The sequence below is a fragment of the Cibotium barometz genome, chromosome 61, assembly GCF_041138505.1.
Source record: "Cibotium barometz isolate CiBa-2024 chromosome 61, ASM4113850v1, whole genome shotgun sequence".
In the NCBI taxonomy this organism is placed as follows: Eukaryota; Viridiplantae; Streptophyta; class Polypodiopsida; order Cyatheales; family Cibotiaceae; genus Cibotium; species Cibotium barometz.
Genome location: NC_141106.1, coordinates 36,077,810 through 36,096,040, shown reverse-complemented (window position 1 = coordinate 36,096,040; position 18,231 = coordinate 36,077,810). Strand labels below are relative to the sequence as shown.

The window sequence follows — 18,231 nt, the reverse complement described above, 5'->3', positions numbered from 1 at the left end:
GATTAAATTTGCACAAGCTAGGAGCATGACTGATTGGGATGTTGTTGACTTGTTCATGGTGGCACTGCATGGTGTTCATCATGGACGTGAGGAGCTCCCAACCGTGGTTAGAGAATCCTTCTGCAGAGTTTGGGAGGACACCGTGGGAGGACCAGATTCCTCAAGAGTGCTTGTTGGGAACGAAAGCAACCAACATACACCTAGCAAAGGGTATCTAATGTGTGGCGCTGAGAGATGGATAGTGAGGCTGACAACCTTTCTTCGGAGTGAGTTGGTGGGAAAGGGGAGAGATTGGTCCCCGAGGCTGGGTGTGCAGTGGAGTAGGGTTTCTTCGAGAAGCTGGGACACATTCGGCCATCGCCTCCTACTTTTGAAGATCACTGTGATGGCTAGAGGGCATAGTAGGCTCAGGGATCGTGGAAGGGATGGTGATATTGCCCTACAGAAGTCAGCCGCTTGGTAGAGGACCTTGGTGAGGAGTGATGCGGCGGCGGCCAGCTTGCCTTGTGGGCTGCAGTAGATGGCGTGAAGTTCCTTGTGGAGGTATTATGCCCAATTGACAAGCACCCCGATGGACACGAACAAGGGTGGAGAGAAGTTGCACATGTTAAAGCATTCAGCCCAATGTGTTGAAGCAAAGCACGCGGGACAGCATGACCAACTCTTGACGTGTGATGTGCCACTCCACGTGGTCTTTGGTTATGGGGCCCTGAAAGGTGTCGCACACATGGTGCATGACATTGCTGTAGCGCACACGACTTCGAGTTGGGGGAGGTGTTGCGCGTCTCACACAAGTCAAGGTTGAGATGTACTGTGTGGAGCGCCTTCTGAGTCCAATACCTGCCCTGTAGCCTGGCTGGCATAGTGCATCTCGATGAAATAAAGACAGTTGAGGAGGTTAAGTCCCCAAGGCTGCAAGGTTGGCGCGTGCGCACGCGTGCACGCGCACGCGCACACACAGCATGGAGAGCGTTGTAATTTTGTGTTAGTGTGTCGCGCGCGCGCGCACACACACACACACACACACACACACACACAGAGAGAGAGAGAGAGAGAGAGAGAGAGAGCATGTGCATGCATATTTGTGTTACGCTGCATGTGAGACAAGGTGTTTTAAATCTAAGCGTGTAGTGTGCTTCTATGAGTATAAAAGTCGGGGTGGAGAGACAGAGACAGAGACAGAGACACACACACACGCACACACAGAGAGTGCACGCCTGAAATGCATGTGCGCGTGCACGGAGACAGAGAGAGAGAGAGAGAGAGAGAGAGAGAGAGAGAGAGAGAGAGAGGGGTGCAAATGCATGTAAATTCAATCTTCTGGTACATTAAGAAATGGATATTTAGAAGAGGACGAATAATTGTGTAGAGAGGAGCCAATCAATTTACAACCCATTTGAAGGCAGGAGAAACTGACAATAACAAACGATCAGATGGGGACATGCACAGCCACTTCAAGCAGGGGCTTTTGAATTGAACCATTTTCTTAACATGGTGTTTGACAGACTCAATTGTTGCAAATTAAGAGACCATCTGTAAAAGATCATCAACAATCTTCTGGTACATGAGAGAAAAAGGGTTTGATCAATGCTGGCCTTGAGAAACTGACTTACAGGGAAAAAAATAGGGGGGAGGTACCGCATATGCTGTACACACATCACAAATTCAATGTGAATTGCGCAAGGCTTGGAAGACATGCGCACACTCACTTCCAGAGTGTTCACTGGAGCATCATGGGTCTGTTTATCGACTATATATACAGAAAATAGGTGCCACACGAATTTGAAGCACCTCACACCAATTCCTGTTTCCCACCAGCTCCCCACATGACAAGGCAGCCAGATAATATCTTCAGATCTGGGCTTTCCATCACATCTAATGGATGCATCCTCTTATATGCCCAAACTTGCTTTCACTTTGAACACTTCAGGGTGGTAATACGAAAGTAAAAATGTACCATTTCACGAAGAGCTGCCAGGAGCAAGAGCTGGATCCACTTCCTGCTCTTCCTCCTCATCATTTCTCATGAAAAGACCCAGACGCTCCAGAGGATTAGCTCCCTGAAAAGCAAAAGTGGAGAGCCCTTCTGAAGAATGTACAGGACTTGTTTCATCTCCAGAACTGGGAATATGTTCAAGCGGAGCAGACCTCAGCCTCTCCAAATCTTTCAAAACATCCATATTCTCATCAATTTCAATCGTCTTCTCCATCTGGTATCACAAGACACCAGCGTACAAATTAATGAAGGGACACATGCACTTTGACAAGGATCAGTCTAAAACTTTAACAGCAGCAGATGATTCAATCAATAACACCAACAGGGACTGTTACATTTTGCAATGCCAAGCGAGCAGCCTCTCTTTCGGCCTCCCTTCTTCGCTTAGCCTCAGCTAAGGCTGCTAGATCTGCCTTTTTACGGGCAAGCTCTGCTGCTCTAGCCTCCGCTTGAAGGCGGGCTTTCTCTGTCAAAAGAAAAGGCACTTCTAGCAAGATAATCGCACACATAACATGGCACAAACAGGATACTTCCAACTATGATAAGACAGCTTTGTTACCCTTCTTACCTTCTTTCCTTCGTCTGTCTAGCTCTTCCTGGTCCTTCTTCAGCTTTTCAGGATTAACCTTGTCACTCTACAAACAGTACAATTTCAACTTTATACTAAGACTGTACAGATGAAGTATGACATAAATATAAGATTAGACTTTGACAAGAGGGAACAAACCTTGTTCAAAGGTAAGGTTTTCTCCTGAGCCTTCCAAATAGTCTCAGCGAATCGTCTTCGCAATCGGGCATGCCGCTCATGGCAAGCCTCCCCTCTAATATCGTTTCCTTCAACAAAATATCAAAGGAGTTGAAATCAGCACCTTCAACTATTTAGGAGGAGCCACAAATGGACAAGAACAATTATTGGATACCTTCAGACTGAGGGCCCAACCCAGTGCAAGAGATGTTAATAGATGGGTTCCTTTCACCCACATCATTTACAGATCCTGTTAGAAATACTTCCCACCGTTAAAACCTATGGTAGTGCAAGACAATTAAAATAGAAACAGCAATACCCAACATGTAGAGATACACCAGAGAAGCAAAGCCTGACAAAGAAACTGCTGGATATCCCAAGAGAAGTTGTGTAAAGTCAGGACGCACTTTTGACTCCATCATCCTCGAGGGTAGGAGAACAGCCCCTTCGATCGCCAACAGCGGCTGAACCCACGGGTTCCTGCAGCGGTGGCGGGGACATTCCGCAAGGAAGGGCACTTTCAGCCTCCTCCACAATAAGTACACAAACTCATGACGCCCAAGTGTCACCCACTTTATACTGGAAAAAGAGAGATTTCACAAGCAAAAAATTGCTTCCACATACAAAAAAAGTGCAATCTGAGGTGGAACTCCAGAATTGCATGACATGGCTAGCACTGTCAAACCTTGTCTGCAGATGGAATCTTAGAAACAGCCCCTGCAGAGTGGCCATCATCTCCTTCAGAATCACTCCCAGAAGAGCTACCAGAATCCGAATCTGCAAATTTAGAGAGAGAACCAATGAGATTAAATTGTAGGTTGCACAACAGGCAAAGGGCTAATGAAACACTGTAACTGGTACAATAAACAGCAGTAAACTAACCACTAGAGGAAGACCCAGAGCCGCTACTCGAGCTACTTGAACTGCTATTCTTCATACTGACACCCCTGTCCATCTCAATAACAACTGGTGGAAACTCCTTGGCAGGCATATCATCCCCAATGTCAACCTCCTCGTCTCCAGCTTCGCTGCCTGCTAGGAGCATCCATGTAAGGAAACTATGTGACATAACCAGCAATTCAAATTTCATCAGCTTTGTTCAGGCATATCTCACCTCTCTGGGTATGCTTGGGTATCTTGGAAGCTCCATTGGACATCTATAACACAACATGGAACTCAAATCACTATGTGATGCAAAAGGAAAACTTCCAAATTGGCCAGGGAAAGCTGTGTTGATGAAATCACCTTAGGCATGCTGGCTCCCTGCGGGCCTGCCTGCAGAGGTCTCTCCTCTTGCTTCTTTGGCCTATTACAGTCCATAACAAAGTGGTGCAACTCCCACAACGTTTCATTGTCGAAGGACTCAATGTCAACTTCAATCTCATCATCATTTTGTGTCAAATTGGGATTTTTCCTCATTATCTGAACAGCCTGCTCAAGGTTATCTGCAGGAAGACTTCCAAGACAATCACTCAAGTTCTGTTTCTCTTCAAATGTCATTTGCCGCTTGAGTAGTGGGGCAACCTTGCTTTTTGGCTTTGAAGTTGACCTTGTGAGGGAGGGTAGCTTTGCCTTCCTTGAAGGCGCAGGCCTGTTAAATGACGAGGGAACATGTGTGGCATTTGACCCTGGCAGGCACTGCTCAGGTGGGGCCAAACAAGGTTCTTTGGAATCTGCATCCACTAATCTGCCATTTGCAGAATCCACTTCTTTCAACTTCTCTTCCAAGGTCTTCCACTTACCTTCAAAGATCCCCCTTAAAGAATCTGCCATGTAATAGACATCATGACCCTGGGGATTATATTTCATAGCATTTGCAAAAGTAAGCCTGACATCCTCGCAGAACTCCGTAGGAAGCAAGTAAACTCCACTATCAAGCTTTCTTTTGACCGTGCCCAGATCCATGGGCTTCTTGATGATTTTGAGATAGTCATGCAGGTTCAGCTTAACAACATCCACAGGCTCGTTGAAAACCCAGCCAAACTTGTGACCCATCAACTTTTTCAGGATGATACTGCACTGCTTCAAGAGCTCACCTATCCTCCTGCTGTGAGAGAGGTCAACTTTCTGTCTCTTGGCATCACGAGGGTCCAGCTTCCCATGCAGGCTTCTTTTCGCATTCAAGGCTGTTTTTGACTTTTGCTTTTCAGGAGGTGGAAGTTTCTCCTTGCCGGATAGAAATTCGGAGTTGACATAAAGCTGGTTCGCTTTGGGGGTCCGCTTATCTTTTCCAGTAGCATTTAAGGTTTCCAGACAAACCTCAGGAATAACCACGCTGGGCTGTCTGAAGGAAGACTCGGCAGCTGCTGGAACATAGTGTCCGTTGGAAGTAGATCCATTGACACCGGACCTGCTAGATGCAAGGGTGTGGACTGCAGGCGCCTGTGCAAAACTCATTACCTGAACCTCCCTGGCTTCCACCTTCAGAGAAAGAGATCTAACCTGCTGAAGCTCCACCTTGAGCCGCTTGCGGAGCTGCCTCTTCTCAATCCTGCTGAGATCCCTTAGAGATAATCCAAACCCAGAGACGATAGTGTCCTTGACGTTACTCTCATTCAAGCTCATTGACTTCCTCTTCAAGCTGCAAGAGTCTTCTGAGGCGGTCTCTGAGGGCGGCTCAGCTGACTTAGTGGTGAAGTTCTGTGCAACACAGGGTGCGGTAGCAATGGGCAGCCGTGACCGTCGAGTGTCCGAGGAGTCAGCCATCGTTTCTGGGGTGTAGGAGCGCTCAGGAGGCATCGCATCCAGGACATATCCATTTGATGCATTATGAACCTTCTTCATGGAGGTGTTGCGGCTGAAGCCAGGCTTCCGCTCATATGTGAGAATGACAGCAGACGCCATATCCAGGTTACCTTAGGCTCATTCAACCGGAAGGAGATCGAGGCTGGCTCAAATTGGATCAGTTCCCGCGGTTAGCAGACCTGCCTCCACACGGGCATGTAAGCAGCTGACTTGCCCCCGGATCTGAGCTCTGGCCAATGAATACTCGCTAAAATTAGGCTAAAGCACGGAGGGGGCCAAGGTTCCAAAACAGAGGCGGCAAAAGCCTTAGAAAGAGAGGGGGCAGAAACCCTAAAATACAGAGGCAGAAACCCTAGAAAATATAGGGGTAGAAACCCTGGAGGGAGAGACACACGCAGAGACCAAAAGCCAGTAACGGGATGACGAAGAAATGGGAAGAGAGGGGCTTCTCCGAGAAAGCGAAAGATGTCAAATTAGGGTTTCTGTTTGCGATCGGGTTTATATGCCCGGTACGGAACACGGGAGCTATGGCTGTAGCTATGGCGATGGCGATACTGCAGCAGAGCAGATGCAGCAGAGTGGAGAAGCTGGGAGAAGTGAGGCAGAGTTACGCATGTAGGGTTTCGATGCTTTATTGGGCCACCTCTCCCTCTGTACCGTCCGATTTTCATCGAACGGTCTATGTTCACTAACAGTTTCTACCGTTCATCTCCCATCTGACGGCCTCTGTCCTTCCACGTGTTTCTCTGCAGCCGAGCACCGCCCTTCCTCTCATCTACCTTCTCCCTTAGACCTAATTATAAGCCGGCTAGAATAGGGTCGAAGATACCCTCGGTCAAACGACAGAATCAATAAGCTCACTTTCCTAAGGTTCTCTTCATGCAGGCGCCTCTAGTGCCAAGCAACTCCCAAGTTCCAACTGTCATGGTCGAGCGAGACGGGCATCAAGAGGTGAGACTGCCTGTTCAAGTGAGATGCATTCTGGAGGGAATCTGACGCGAAAAATAGAGTCTCGTACAAAGATCACCATCTGCTCGGAATGAGGTGCCCATAATTCTTGAAGCTTGTTGCTCGACCCATGACGGCCGAGAAAGGCCCTGGGTTGGGCACTTTCCCGGTCAGGGCTCCCGGCTCCACCAATCGCCAGTGACCTGGGAAAGGCCCTCCCCACCTTTCCCTTGAGGAAGGCACAGCGCACGCCACTATGACTCATGATTAGCACCTTTTCGCTTCGAGCGTTTTTCCCTTGGTAAAGTGGGGGACACAAAAATGCTCTCCTTTTCCCAAAAAAATAAATCTAAGATTAAACCCTGGTTATGTCGTTTTTTAAATTATTATTTGTGTGCTTAAACAACATCTTCACATCACACAGGAGGCGTTGTGGAGCCCTTATGCAGAGCTCAAAAGGTGGGGGGTTGATGTAGGAGGACAACACCTCCCTCACCCCGCGTGAACGTGCTCTAATGGGCCAGCTTCTCTTTGATTTTTGTATCAATGAAAGTGCGTAGGGGCCTTTGCCATTGCCCAATTAACTCATTAACTTGACCACGTAGCATTTAATTTAATAGTATTTATTACTAAAAATCTATCCGCATTCCCACAAGCTTGTTGCCACCTCATCGTGCACTTGTAGGTGGCTAGAGCTTAGGTTTGAGAAGAAATTGCTAAAAATTGGCATACTTTTAGCAAAAGGAAAGGCCAAGTTAGAAAGAACATAGGTGCCACCATTATTCCCAACAAACTATGCCGTGGGAAAGCCTAGAATTCTAAGGTAAATGATTCTAAATTCAAGGATGGAGCCAATGTTGTGAGGTTGGTTGCACAAAGAACTTCCTACCATGTTGGATCTTTACACACATGATGTTAATGTGGAACATTTTCCATCTTGTCTCAGCTGCCACTTTTTGCTTCAAAAAATTGTGAGGGGGTTTTGGTTTCGTGTATGATGCTCCAACTAGTTAAATTCTTGACACTAAAGAGCTACAACTCCATCTACATGAAAATGGCTACGTTCATGAATTCCTCCAGCAGCACATGTTTCAAAATCTCCTAGCCTTAAGTGCTAATTGGTAGACATTGACTCTCTCTACAACCATTCAAAGTGTGTATGTATTTGCATCGACTAGTATACTAGTGAATTCCTTAATTCCTCCAGCAGCACATGTTTCAAAATCTCCTAGCCTTAAGTGCTAATTGGTAGACATTGACTCTCTCTCACAACCATTCAAAGTGTGTATGTATTTGCATCGACTAGTATACTAGTGACTCTTTATTTGTTACTTGATTTAATAACTCTCATGTTTGGGTGTAGTGGGTGTAGTGGATGGATGTATGGTTGGGTGTAGTGGGTGTAGTGGGTGTAGTGGATGGATGTACCATTCAAAGTGTGTATGTATTTGCATCGACTAGTATACTAGTGACTCTTTATTTGTTACTTGATTTAATAACTCTCAAAGTGACTCTTTATTTGTTACTTGATTTAATAACTCTCAAAGTGTGTATGTATTTGCATCGACTAGTATACTAGTGCTCTTTATTTGTTACTTGATTTAATAACTCTCGTGTTTGGGTGTAGTGGATGGATAATGGTTACACTTGAGTAACTACATCGATACTCCCTCTCCTAAACTTTTTTTTGCAAAGTTTGGGTATATTGGATGCATGAGCTATGCGTAGTGGCTACATTTGAGCAATTATATCAATGTTTTTTTGCAAAGTTTGGGTATATTGGATGCATGAGCTATGCGTAGTGGCTACATTTGAGCAATTATATCAATGTTTTGTTGAATTGGATGCATAGCTCATGCATAGTGGGTAGACTTAAGCAATTATATCAATGTTTTGTTGAATTGGATGCATAGCTCATGCATAGTGGGTAGACTTAAGCAATTATATCAATGCTCCCTTTGGAACTTTTTATTTTAAATATGGAATGTGCTTTTGTGCACTTGAGTAAAGGTTTCATGGGTCAAATTTGAAGCCTTTGACACATGGATATATTTGTTCTTAATGAGTGACCACAACTAGGAAGTTTGGAAAGTTATCATGTAACAGCTAGCATTTCATATTGCAATGGTTCGGATGGCTTGGTTTAAAACATGATCTTATGCTTAGTTATCAAGCGGTACTTGATGTTATTTACTTTTTTATAAATATATTTTAAGACAAGCAAAACCAAGAAAAGGAAAATAATAGGGGCATGCATCCTAGACACTACCACAAAACACTTTACGTTTACTACTAGTAAGCAACTCTTAGAAAAGAAAATGTACTTCAATGAGGAAACGTTGGATATTAGATAATAGTATGGTAAATGTATTTTATAGCAACATTACTTTCAAGGTTTTAGCGTCTCTTCATCAAAGTTGTATAATTTTTGCAAGGTTGTAGGCTTGGACACCATCCAAGTGCCACCTTTTCATAATTTAGATACACATATGCTTATGTCATTGGTAGCCAAGGTATATTCACAAGTTAGCCAAGGTAGGAAGAAGATATTATAGGCTAAAGAGTAGATTCCATGAGTAACATGGTCAACCAAAGCTAGCATGGGGTGACTATATAGACATGGACGCATTTAAAGATCAAAACCATTCACAAAAGTCAAAAAAGCTCAGTTTTGCTAAAATTTGTTACACATCATACCTATGACTTGTGTATGTGGTTAAGCTAGCTCCTAAGAGGTATTTCATAGCCAAGGGATATTAAAACCTATTCTAGATTATTACCATGATGATGTTCCTCAAAGTAGCAAGTCGGTGAATTTTAAATAAGTTCTTCTAGATTATTACCATGAGGATGTTCCTCAAAGTGGCAAGTCGGTGAATTTTAAATAAGTTCTACTCAATGACTCGTGGGTTTTTTTATGGGCCATTCCATACTAGCTTAAAGCCAAAACACATCAATGTCAAGCTTAACTTGTGCCTTTTACCACCGATAAAATGAAAAAATGCATCTAAGGCATTAGACATGAAATACGGTGGTATTACATGAAATATGGTGGCATCCACATGTTAGACACAAAATATGGTGGCATCAATATACATGGTGATATTCTATGATGTGATAGAGCATGTTTTGGACATCATATCTTTTGCGGGTATGCATTTAACTATACATGTTGACATATTCATGAGAAAATTATAATAGGTTCATGCCTTAGAGAACCTATAGGATGAGCTTACACTAAAATGATTGATATGGACATATTCACTTGTAGCTTCTACTATTGTAGATGAGCTTAGAGAACCTATAGGATGAGCTTACACTAACATGATTGATATGGACATATGCACTTGTAGCTTCTACTATTGTAGATGGAGATGGTAGTCATATGGGGGAACTCACAATTGTTTTGCATAATTTATATGTTTTATGGCATTTGGAGAGCCAATTTGAGGGCTCACACTATGTCAGCTCACTTACACGAGTATTTAAGTGAATTGTGATATAGCCTCTCCACTAATAGAAGAGTGTTAGAATTGGAAGAAGGAAAGATGAGCAATAACTTCTCTACAACTTGCACATCTAAACCTACTTCATGCATGTGATTCAACCACTCATTTGCATCACTTTAACTTAGGCTTGATTGGCATTGGGAGCTAGTTTGAGGGTTCACACTACGTCAACTCACTTACATGAGCATTTAAGTGAAATCTGATATAGTCTCCCCACTGATAGAAGAGTGTTATACTTAGAAGAAAGAAACATGAGCAATAACTTCTCTACAACTTGCACGTCTAAACCTATGTCATGCATGCAATTCAACCACTCATTTGCATTACTTTGACTCAGGCTTGATTGGCAAGGCAAACACTAAACATGATTGTCCAAATAGTAACAATTTTACAATGAATAATCTTTCTTCAAAAAATCCCAAAGCCTTTCTATTAGCGTGATATAAGTATTACTCAACCCATTAAACCCTCACTATTTTATGGTAAAACCTCATACAAGCATAGCTATATAGTGATGCCATAAAATAAAATAAAAAGAGAGAGCAGTATGAAGTTGCAAGTCATTATTGCTACCTACTTTGCCCAATCTTGAATATTTCAATTAACAAGCCTCAGAAATAAGGTTGAATAAATATCTGGGATTATTTTCCAAGCAAGCTGGACAAGATTGATGTGTGCAAAATTTAAATGGAACTCTCTCATGTGCACATCACAAAAAGGTTAGAGGGAGAAAAGAACATTAGCAAGCCTTGTGAAATAATGAAATTATAGATTCATTAAATGTAAGGCAATAATAAATTAGATCTCTCATTAAATGGGAAGTGTTCTCCTCTTGGAAAATAATGGGTTAGTATCCTTAAGTTGAGGAGATGTGAAGGCATAAATGTATCTAAAGGCATGTGAGGAGATGTAAAGGCATAAAAGTATCTAAAGGCGTGTGAGGATTTTAGCCTCATGGGAACATGGGCTTGAAAAATAAGGTATATCCAACCTTATGGGTTAGAAAATAAGAGAATATGCATGCATTTTTAGACTCCATTGAACTCAAAAACGAATTTTAAATGAAGACTCTAATATGAGTTACATGAAGACTAACGTGAGTGCATAGAGGATTGCATGAGATCCCTTTTTGACACTTGGAAGTCCCTCTCACGCATGGTGGGCTACCACTTTACCTATATAAGAAGACTAAAGGGAGGGCAAAACATAACATTCTTCATCTCTAGAGAATGTTGTTTTTAGACACACCTTTGTTATCATGCATTTTACACCTTCATAATGATCTAATTTGATATGGGCCTGAACGAGAAAGCTATGCAGCTACTTGCATAGGCTTTTTGATGCATTAAAAAGTTTTGGATTCAAAGTTTAGGAGCTCCAGTTATGGGCAAAACACTGATTGATAGATTGTTACAAATTTCTACAAGGTATGATTTTAATAATTCATCATTCTTAGGGATTGAGGTATTGATTAAGTATTAATTAAAGATTATTCTAGAGATTGTGATTGGTATTATAGTAAGGGTTATGATAGGTATTATATATAAATTAGGATGAGGTTTTGTTAGGAATTACAATCCCTAACTAAGGACTAAAAGTAATTGAGAAGAGAAATCGAAATTAATTGGGTGTGGTATCTTCCATGTCATTGACCCTATTTAAGAAGCTTATAGGTTATCTTGGGGGGTGCACTACTAGAAAACTCTAGGTATCACGTGCATTCAAGAGGTATTTAAAAAACCCCTTAACTAAAATTTTCCCCCCAATAAAACAATCCCTCTTTACTTTAGGAACTAACGGATTTTTTTCTAAAGTTGAATTAAAAAACCCCTCCTGTTAATGTAATCCTGTTAATTTTTCTCAATGTATCTAATTAAAAAACCCCTCCTGCTGAACTCGCGTGGTACACTTAACATTTTTTGAGGTGAACCCCCCAAGTAGGTTATATAAGATAAATTGTAAAAACATAAGAGTTGTGCTTATGGGTTTGATTATCCATGATGAATGAGTTCTCAATGTATGAAAGGTTACATACATGATTGTGTGTAGGAGTGCATGTAGGTTCATGGTAAGGAGTACATGCACGATGGATTGGAGGTAATCTGTCCAACATGTGCTTCTCTAAGTAAATAGAAGATTTTAGATGCAAAGATTCATGTGAAGTAATATAGAAGATGAAGTAGATACTCTTGCACATGGTTAAATGTATATGAAGTAGAAGAGGGATGATGTGAAATGTATATGTAAATGCATGGATATCGTATGAAGTCATATGGTTTTGACGTTGAGAGATGGACTTAGGGAATCATATGGACTTACTATGCCATAAAGGATAGCTTATATAATAGGGAAAGAATCCTTAAACCTATGTATTGTGGAGCATACAACTTAATCATGTGGTCCATTCTAGGAGAATAGTGATTTGTGATGATAATTGGAATGATTGGATATGCATGATCCTCATTATATGCACATACAAAAAGATATAAGGAATAATAATGTATGTAATTGGGGGATGATACCAGGGTTATGCATCTTGTTATCTTAGTTAAATTGCATAAGGGTTGATTCCTTTTTATTTGTTCGTGACAATTTTTGGTACCATATTACATGGGGGTATGAAGCAAGGCATTCTTAAGGTATAATTAAGAATGAATTCAATAAAAGAAATGATTTCATATTGTATGGATAGTGTATGTGGGTGCACAAACTTAAGATAACAAGGCCAATTAACTATTGGGTAACAATGACATCTTGAGAGCTCGATTTTAAGGGCTATACTTAGAACCTATAGAGGTCTATGTTAATGATGTTCCCTTGTGACTTAGGCTAGTTTTCTCTAAGCGAAACATCAGACCTAATGTTAGTAGATTCTTCTAGAAGTAGACTAGGCCATAAGGCCACAATTAGACGGTTTGAACACTAGGATTCTTTGTAAATAACCCGAGAGCAAAGGATTTAATTGTATCAACTTCCAATTGTAGAAACTAGAGAGATAAGCTTCATTGAAGATATAATGTTGAAATAGCAATGTGTGAGGGTACAACAAGTGTAGAGAAAGGGGGAGAACATGCCCATGTGGCGTGTGTAACAACAAGTGTAGAGAAAGGGGGAGAACATGCCCATGTGGCATGTGTAACAACATCAATTATTGTAAGAGAGCGCAAGTATTTTCTGCAAGAAAAATATGTGTAGCTGAGCAAGCTCTTCAAATAGAGTCTACATCTTCCTCAAAAGTGTAGCCAAATATGGCATTGAGCATCTTTGTACTCTTGGACTTAACTCTCTAAAGGCAAGCACCAAGCAGTATACAAGAAGTGGCTTATGGCAGCAACTACAACACCAAGCCTTGCAACACACAAGTGATGACTACTTTAACACATCCTACATCTTTGAACAGTCGAGCGTCGTTTATCTCGGAGAAAGAGTAGAAGATCTACAACAAATGAAAGTCCACAAAAATCGAACACCGGCTGCTTTAACGGTCATCAGTGCCACGATGAACAGTTCATGATTAAGAAGATATGAAAAATCACATTTTTCTTTTATGTCTAAGGTTCAAACCCTAAAGGTTTAAAATTTAAGTGTGAAGGGTCCTCCATAAGAGCTCGTTCACATGAAGGATTTGTGTTCACAAGCATTTTGTTTCTTCTACTAAGAGGAATATAAACCGGGAATATTGTATTTCTTCTACAAGATCAAGGAAAGCATCAATAATAACTTAATTCAATTATGTTGAAATATGTAAGGTCGGTTTATGTTTGTGTAGGAACACACCTTATGGGTTAGATGAGATATTACGTGGGATGTGACTTATGAGAGCCACACAAGAAGATGTGGGGGATAGAGATTGCCACATGGCATGATGATATTAAAAGAGTTAGGGTCAATGGCTATTTATATTAGAAGCCTTAGTTTGTATGGTGATAACATATGCAATAGAGTATTGTTGAGTGTGCTGCTCTCTCTCTCTCTCTCTCTCTCTCTCTCTCTAGAAATAGAGTTCTTGATAACCCACCATATTTATGCTTAATCTATGTTGCACAACACCATGATCAATCCTATATTAGGATTTTTAACATGGTATAAGAGCTAGGATGGGCTCTTGATCATAGTTTGATAATTTTATACATATAACTATGTTTGTGTCTTATTTATTTGGTTATTTGATTAAGTATTTATTATCTGTTTAGTATCTTATCAAGGAAAAATTATGCACTCATTTTGATTAGCACATTGCATAGAGAGAGTTTTAATCATTGGGAGATTTGGAGGAGATTTGAAGTTGCCATTATAGAGTTTAAGTTCTGCTAGGTTTATTCTTGGGGTATTTGGACTATCATTACTTCTCTCTATTTTTGTCATGATTGAACCCCAATGTGCTATGTGCACCTTATAAGAATATGGCATAGTGGAAAGAGATAGCAAGACAAAGCACAATAGACAATGCAATAGATACACAATGGAGAGAATTCAAAATTATGATTATACTAAAGAGGTACAAGTGATGGTGTCGTCCACCAAGTGCGCTCTCAAGTAGAGCCTAGATGGCGATCTAGAGAAAGACTCTGGATGGATTATGTACGAAGTGTAGAAGTGGGTGGATACTCACAAGCATTGGATACCTTAGCTCATGGCAACCATGTCCATATATAGTACTGTAGGCGGTGTGGTAGACGCGTATTCAACGAGGGCGGTTACACTGCATACACACGGTCACCGCCCGCTAAAGAGGTACAAGTGATGGTGTCGTCCACCAGTGCGCTCTCAAGTAGAGCCTAGATGGCGATCTAGAGAAAGACTCTGGATGGATTATGTACGAAGTGTAGAAGTGGGTGGATACTCACAAGCATTGGATACCTTAGCTCATGGCAACCATGTCCATATATAGTACTGTAGGCGGTGTGGTAGATGCGTATTCAACGAGGGCGGTTACACTGTATACACACGGTCACCGCCCGCGTTCAAGAACGCGGCTCACCGACGACCGCCCACTAATGATGGGCCTGGTATCCGGGGGAGAATATTATAGGGAATATTCCTCATACCGTCGTCTCAGGGCTCCCACCCCCAAACGCTTGCCAGAGGGACTGCTAGCCCCCCTGGGACCCCCCAACCGGGGGCGATGCCCCAGACCCTAGCTAACGCTCGTACCCCTAACCATCTCCTAACCATCATCAATGGTCACAGTAATGACATCATCGACATCTACGCCGATCGGGTTCCCACTAAAGACATACACACCATGGCTACTCCTCATAATGGGGGCCTAACAAATGTGCATTATACATCAAAGTGAGATACATGCTGAGAGGCGGGCATTGAGTGTATACTAACACCCCCCCTTACCACTAAAGACATACACACCATGGCTACTCCTCATAACGGGGGCCTAACAAATGTGCATTATACATCAAAGTGAGATACATGCTGAGAGGCGGGCATTGAGTGTATACTAACACCCCCCCTTACCACCCGAAGATGAACTAGGTTTTTGGCCTAATGCCAAGTGGATGAAGATGCCGAGTGAAGTGGAGCCTTGGTGAAGATGTCGGTGTAGTTTTGCTCTGTAGAGCAATACTCCAGCTTCACTATCTCATCCTTTATCAGCTCCTAGACATAATGATACTGAATCTCAATGTGCTTCATGCGAGCATGAAACACAGGGTTCTTGGAGATAGCCATGCAACTTCGATTGTCGCACCTCAAGATTGTAGCCTCCCTGCTCTAAACTCCCATGTTAACCAAGATTCTCCTCAGCCATACTACCTCACATGCAACAAAGCGAGTTGCCTTATACTCAGCCCTTGTGGAAGAAATTGCCACTGTAGGTTGCTTTTTGCTTGTCCAAGAGAAAGCACCGTAACCAACCGCAAAACAATATCCAGAAACTGATTTCCTAGAATCACAATATCCTACCAATTTGAGTCACAATAACCTGTTAGAGTTTCACCCATGCTGTAAGTGATGCCATACTCACGAGTACCTTTAATGTACCTAAGTACCCTCATCGCTTCCTTCCAATGACTCTCTCGTGGCTTGTTGGAAAACCTGCTCAACACACCAACTGTGAAGCTGATATTAGGTCGTGTTAGTGAGAAAAATCAAACTCCCCACCAACTTGCTATACTTCCTGATGTCAACAAGTGATGAAGAATCCTCTACAGAAAGTTTCACGTTCACTTCCATTGGCGTAGACATAGGCTTGCAGTTGTCATCCCAAATGCTTTGAGAATCTCCCAAGCATACTTTTGCTATGAAATGAAGATTTTACCTGACTCTTGCCAAACCTCAATCCCCAAACATAAATGCATAAGACCCAAGTATATCATCTCAAACTAATGGCTCAGCATATCCATTGTCTTCTGGATCATCTCTTCATTGTCACCTGAAATGTTTTTGTCATCTACATATAAGACAACCAAAACAATCTTGCCATGCCTTTTTGGAACATACAAGTTAGCATCAGAAGCACTTCTTATAAACCCAATCTTTTTGAAAAATTGGTTTATCCTATGATACCATGCCCTTGGGGCCTATTTCAGCTCGTACAATGTTCTTTAGCCTGCAAACTTTGTTTTCTAATCTCGGCATCTTAAAACCTAGTGGCTGAGCCACATATACCTCCTCCTTGAGATGGACGTTCAGAAATGCTGATTTGACATCCATGTGAAAGACTGGCCACTTTTTGTGAGCAGCCAAGGCATGTATCACCTGTGTGGGAGTATGAATTAGGTTTAGAGATTCATGTGGGAGACATACACAGAGAGAACAAGGGAGAGAGAGAGAGAGAGTTGTGGGGATAAGTCAACTCATCAATAGCATGAGTGTGTGACTCCCCTATCACACATGTATATTGCACTAGTACACATAGTGCACTTAGTACATTAAAAGTACTAAGTGTACTATGTACTATAACTTATGGGCTTGTACACACTATAAGGGTGGGCATAACGCCTTTACCCCAACAACCTCCCACTTAAAGGCAAAGTACCCTTAAATGAAGGAAAAGAAAAAATCAGCATGTACATGATAATATACAAGGCCATATCAAGGCTGAAACTGGCCTCATCCAATGCCCATCAAGTGTCTGCAATGAGCAAAACACTCCGGAGGCAAACTCTTTGTCAACAGATCTGTCGGGTCGTCATCCGTATGAATCTTAACAAGCTGAATTTGCTTGTTCTCTATCACCTCTCTGATGAAGTGATACTTCACATCCACATGCTTCGTCTTTGCATGAAAGACAGGGTTCTTTGCCAACTGGATGGCACTCTGACTGTCACAATGCAACAATGGAATATCCCCTGTATAACCCAAATCAACCACTAACCGAGATAGCCATAATGCCTCCTTGCTGTGGCTGCAATATACTCGGCCTCTATAGTAGATAAGGCTGTGCACTTCTGCATCCTGGATATCCATGACACAGCACCTCTCGTGAATGTAAACACATAACCGGTAGTAGACTTCCGGTTATCTGGATGACCGGCATAATCCGAATCCGTGTAACCATGCACTAATGCATCCTGTTTGCCAAAGCAAATGCACATATCCTGTGTGCCCTTCAGGTATCTCATGACACCTTTCACTGCTTCCCAATGCTTCTTGCCAGGGTTGGCCATGTATCTAGAAACCACTCCCACTGCAAATGCAATGTCCGGCCTAGTAGCAACCATGGCATACATGAGACTGCCCCACAAGCTGAAGCATACGGAATCTTGGCCATATCAGCCTTGTCACTATCCGACTGTGGGCTGTCCATAGCACTGAGTTTCACATATGGAGGCAAAGGAGTACTAGTCTTCTTCCCCCCGTCCATATTGAACCTCTGCAAGACTTTGCCAATGTATTCCTTCTGAGACAAATACAACACATGCTGATTTCTGTCCCGAAGTATCGGCATACCCAAAATGTGATTTGCATCACCCAAATCCTTCATATCAAAGGTTTGATGCAGCCTCTGCTTCAAGGTATCCATCTCCTTACGAGATTTCCCGGCAATCAACATATCATCAACATACAAGATGAGGATCAATAGACTGCCATCCAAAGCTTTCTTGGTGTACAAGCAGTGATCTATGTCACTTCTCCTGAATTTCTGAGATTTCATGAATGTATCAAATTTGTGATACCATTCCCTTTTGGTGCCTGTTTAAGCCCATAAAGACTCTTTTTCAGCTTGCATACAAGCTTCTCCTTTCCACTCACTGCATAACCCTCTGGCTGCTGCATATATATCTCCTCATGGAGATCACCGTGAAGAAAAGTAGTCTTCACATCCATCT

The 18,231-nt window shown here is 42.2% G+C and overlaps 1 protein-coding gene across 2 annotated transcripts; it reads right to left on the bottom strand.

The window, feature by feature from the left end:
- Window positions 1-1,466: 1,466 nt before the first annotated feature.
- Window positions 1,467-6,097, bottom strand: LOC147604845 (transcription factor GTE9-like). 2 transcript variants are annotated; one of them, XM_086794750.1, is made up of 10 exons: window positions 3,987-6,097; window positions 3,856-3,898; window positions 3,624-3,773; window positions 3,427-3,518; window positions 3,149-3,221; window positions 2,917-2,991; window positions 2,724-2,830; window positions 2,565-2,631; window positions 2,332-2,462; window positions 1,467-2,210 (listed from the first exon to the last, which is right to left on the bottom strand). In XM_086794750.1, exons 1-10 carry the CDS (start codon window positions 5,583-5,585, stop codon window positions 1,962-1,964), a joined length of 2,586 nt encoding a protein of 861 aa, XP_086650876.1. In that variant the 5' UTR covers window positions 5,586-6,097; the 3' UTR covers window positions 1,467-1,961. The 2 variants fall into 2 exon arrangements, with proteins under 2 accessions (XP_086650876.1, XP_086650877.1); XM_086794751.1 differs by lacking the exon at window positions 2,332-2,462.
- Between the last annotated feature and the right edge of the window lie 12,134 nt (window positions 6,098-18,231).